The sequence below is a fragment of the Fulmarus glacialis genome, unplaced genomic scaffold (assembly GCF_000690835.1).
Source record: "Fulmarus glacialis isolate BGI_N327 unplaced genomic scaffold, ASM69083v1 scaffold14993, whole genome shotgun sequence".
In the NCBI taxonomy this organism is placed as follows: Eukaryota; Metazoa; Chordata; class Aves; order Procellariiformes; family Procellariidae; genus Fulmarus; species Fulmarus glacialis.
In genome coordinates this window covers 4,986-7,870 of record NW_009203695.1, presented here as the reverse complement: position 1 = coordinate 7,870, position 2,885 = coordinate 4,986, and the positions used below count along the sequence as shown (strand labels likewise).

General features: G+C 55.6%; 1 protein-coding gene across 1 annotated transcript; it reads left to right on the top strand.

Annotated features, from left to right (window-relative positions):
- The first annotated feature begins 759 nt into the window (after positions 1–759).
- On the top strand, positions 760–2,229 carry GNG2 (guanine nucleotide binding protein (G protein), gamma 2). The gene is made up of 2 exons (XM_009574738.1): positions 760–855; positions 1,861–2,229. The coding sequence occupies exons 1-2, from the start codon at positions 769–771 to the stop codon at positions 1,987–1,989; spliced, it is 216 nt and encodes a 71-aa protein (XP_009573033.1). The 5' UTR covers positions 760–768; the 3' UTR covers positions 1,990–2,229.
- Positions 2,230–2,885: the final 656 nt, after the last annotated feature.

The window sequence follows — 2,885 nt, the reverse complement described above, 5'->3', positions numbered from 1 at the left end:
GGGTTTCTGGCCACCGCTGCCGGAGCTTGCGGCTGTTATAAGGTAACGGAAAAACATCCGTGATCGAGATGGCGTGGACTTAATGAGCGTCCCCCGCCTGCCTGGGGTAGAAATCTCGAGAAACAGGAAACTCCAGCATCCTGTTTAGCATCTCAATGTTCAAGTTGGCAGCAGGGACAAAGCAAGGGAGGCCAAGGGACAGCGGACGCACGCTGGGCACCGGCGCGGGGCTGGATGATGTTCCCAGCTCGGTGGGGAACGAGCCTGGCACGGCAGCTCCGGGCAGCGTGGGGCTGCTCGGGGGGAGCCCGTTCTCTTGATTTTCTTTTGCCTTGTTGCCACCGCAGCTTTTCATATAGCAGCAAAAGCCAAAGTACAGCTCAGCTGGCGTCCTGCTGCTGCTGGCTGTGCTCTAGAAGGTCCCAGTGTCCCCTAAGCATGGCTCATAGGGCAGCCCCCGCTCTGGGGACGACGGGGAGGGCACAGGAGGGTATTGCTGGCAGCGTGCGACTACCCACATACCCACAAAGGCTGGCAGCTCACAGGATTGCATAAAACCAGGATTAAACGCTGGCTGAAATGCCCAGGTCTGCGTCTCCCATCCTTACACCCTCATTCACAGGGCTCGGCTCTAACAACTGCCCGCATGCAACCCCAGCTCATCGTTTTGGGGATTTCAGGGCAGGGAGCAGCTCTCTGTCCAGCTCAAGAGTTCACCCACGTGTGTTCGTGCCCGCAGCCCATCCGGAGAGCGTGCCTGGCCCGCCCATGGCTAGCAACAACACTGCTAGCATAGCGCAAGCCCGCAAGCTGGTGGAGCAGCTGAAGATGGAGGCCAACATCGACAGGATAAAGGTAGCGTGGCGGTGTCTGCTGCTGAGCGGGAGCCGGGACGCGGTGGCGGGTGGTGTTTATGGAGGATGTCCATCTACGTGATCCCGATGGCCGGGGCTGAAGGCAGCGGGAGATGCTCATCCGGAGAAGGCAGCTGGAAGCATCGCCTGGAGCCCTGCCGGGGGGTGGGAAGGAGTGGCTCTCCCCGAGGCATCTCGCCCATAACAGGTTAAACCCACGCTGTTTGTCACAGTTGCTGTTAAAACTGTCTTTTGGATAGTGCTCGGTGCTCAGCCTTGAGGTTAGTGGGGAAACTCTGAAAGCAACATTGTCCTGAAGCCTCTTTCCTACGGAAAGCCCAGTCCTTTCTGGGAGGCGTTTCCTCTGCTCTGACCGCTTCTGCTCCATCCCGGTGGGATTGCTGCTTCTGGGCATGCAAAAGCTCATCAGCTTCAAGCTTGAGATCCCAGGGGATTTGTCTTCTCCACTGCGGTGGCTTTGGATGACAGCCGGTCCCGGGGAGAGAGGTGGTCCGGGGCGGGTTGCTGGCTGCAGGCACATCTGGGTGCTTGCAAGCAAAACCTCGCCTCTCGGGGCCGGGGTGAGCTCTGGTGATTTGGGAGCTACCGCCGTGTCCAGAATAAATAGCCAAGTTGGTGGCTGCGGGCAGCAAACGTTGCTGTAGCAGCTGTGGATGTCCCCGCCGAGGGATGGCGGGGGGAGAGGCAGTGGGGATGCAGCTGAAGTCGGTCCTCGCTATGATCAAGTCGGGTGAAGGATGCGAATGGGTTAAGGATGTGAAGGATGCTCGTGGGAGCGCGTGTGACGGGCGAGCTTGGAGCCCAGAGGTGGAAAACCAGCCCCACCGGGGACTTGCTCTCGATCTACCGGTCGGGTCTTTGGTGGGGTTTGACGTTGCATACCCTGGGTTGGGGATGCTGCGAGCCCAGCCCCGTCAGCGGCATCTCTCGGGGTGGGATGTCCCCAGGGCAGCCTGTCCCTAACGCGGGGCTCCTTCTATTCCAGGTGTCAAAAGCGGCAGCAGACCTGATGGCGTACTGCGAAGCCCATGCCAAGGAGGACCCTCTATTGACCCCTGTCCCGGCCTCAGAAAACCCCTTTAGAGAGAAGAAGTTCTTCTGCGTGATCCTGTAAACCCTCGAGGAGCCTGACCGGCACTCAGGCCACCCTGAACACTGATGTAGAGTTTTTAGGAACGGGGACGACCTGCTAGTCTGCAGAATTTAAACAAAAATAAGTAAAATACATGGCCTGGAAGCTACAGAGATGTGCATGTTTAAAGAACCTGGCCACCTTTGGGGGAATAAGATGATCTGCATTGCGAGGCAAAAGATCTGAAGTCTGTAGAGTTGCCTAGAAAGAAAAAAAAAAAAAAAAAGTAAAGAATAAATTTCTGTCACTTTTCAGCTCACAAAATTGTTTGATTGTTCCATATTTAAAGCACCAGAGCTGTGCTGAGCAAAGTAACTGCTAAGGATGTGTATAACCTTCTTGGAATGATATTGTTGGTTTCTTTCCAAAATATTATTTTTTATTTAAGTTGTCAGATATATAGCGACAGGTTAGATGACTATGATGTTACTCAATGTTTGGTCTTGTGCTTTTTCATTTCTGGCGGTAGCGTAGCGCAGGGGTTGAGCGGCCCCGCGGCGGGTCAGCGAGGACGCCGGTGGCTCCTGCCTGCCCCCCACGTGCCGGCAGCTGCGTGTTTCTAGCGAACCCCACTTTCTACCATTTTGTATATGGTTAGCTTCGGCTCTGCAAGTAAAAGTGAGTCATGTGTCGTGGTTGGTGCTTCATACTCCTGTGACGACGTTCGGTGGTAGTGCATGAGAGTTTATCTCTGTTCATCCGCTCCAGACTTTTTTTTTTTCCCCCTATCATTTGACACCACGTGCTGGTGGAAGAAGCTGTAGGGAGGAAACCGAGGCGATTCTGAAAGCAAAGACAACTCCCGCGATGCCTTAGACGTGCCTGAAATACCTCCTGCATTAGGGTAGGTGCCAGCCCCCGGCTGCGGGGGGCTCAGG

Excerpts from the sequence above, each read along its gene's own strand:
- GNG2 (XM_009574738.1), top strand. The coding sequence starts at position 769 with ATGGCTAGCAACAACACTGCTAGCATAGCGCAAGCCCGCAAGCTGGTG. Across the intron at positions 856-1,860 it reads CCAACATCGACAGGATAAAG|GTGTCAAAAGCGGCAGCAGA; the intron begins GTAGCGTGGCGG and ends CTTCTATTCCAG.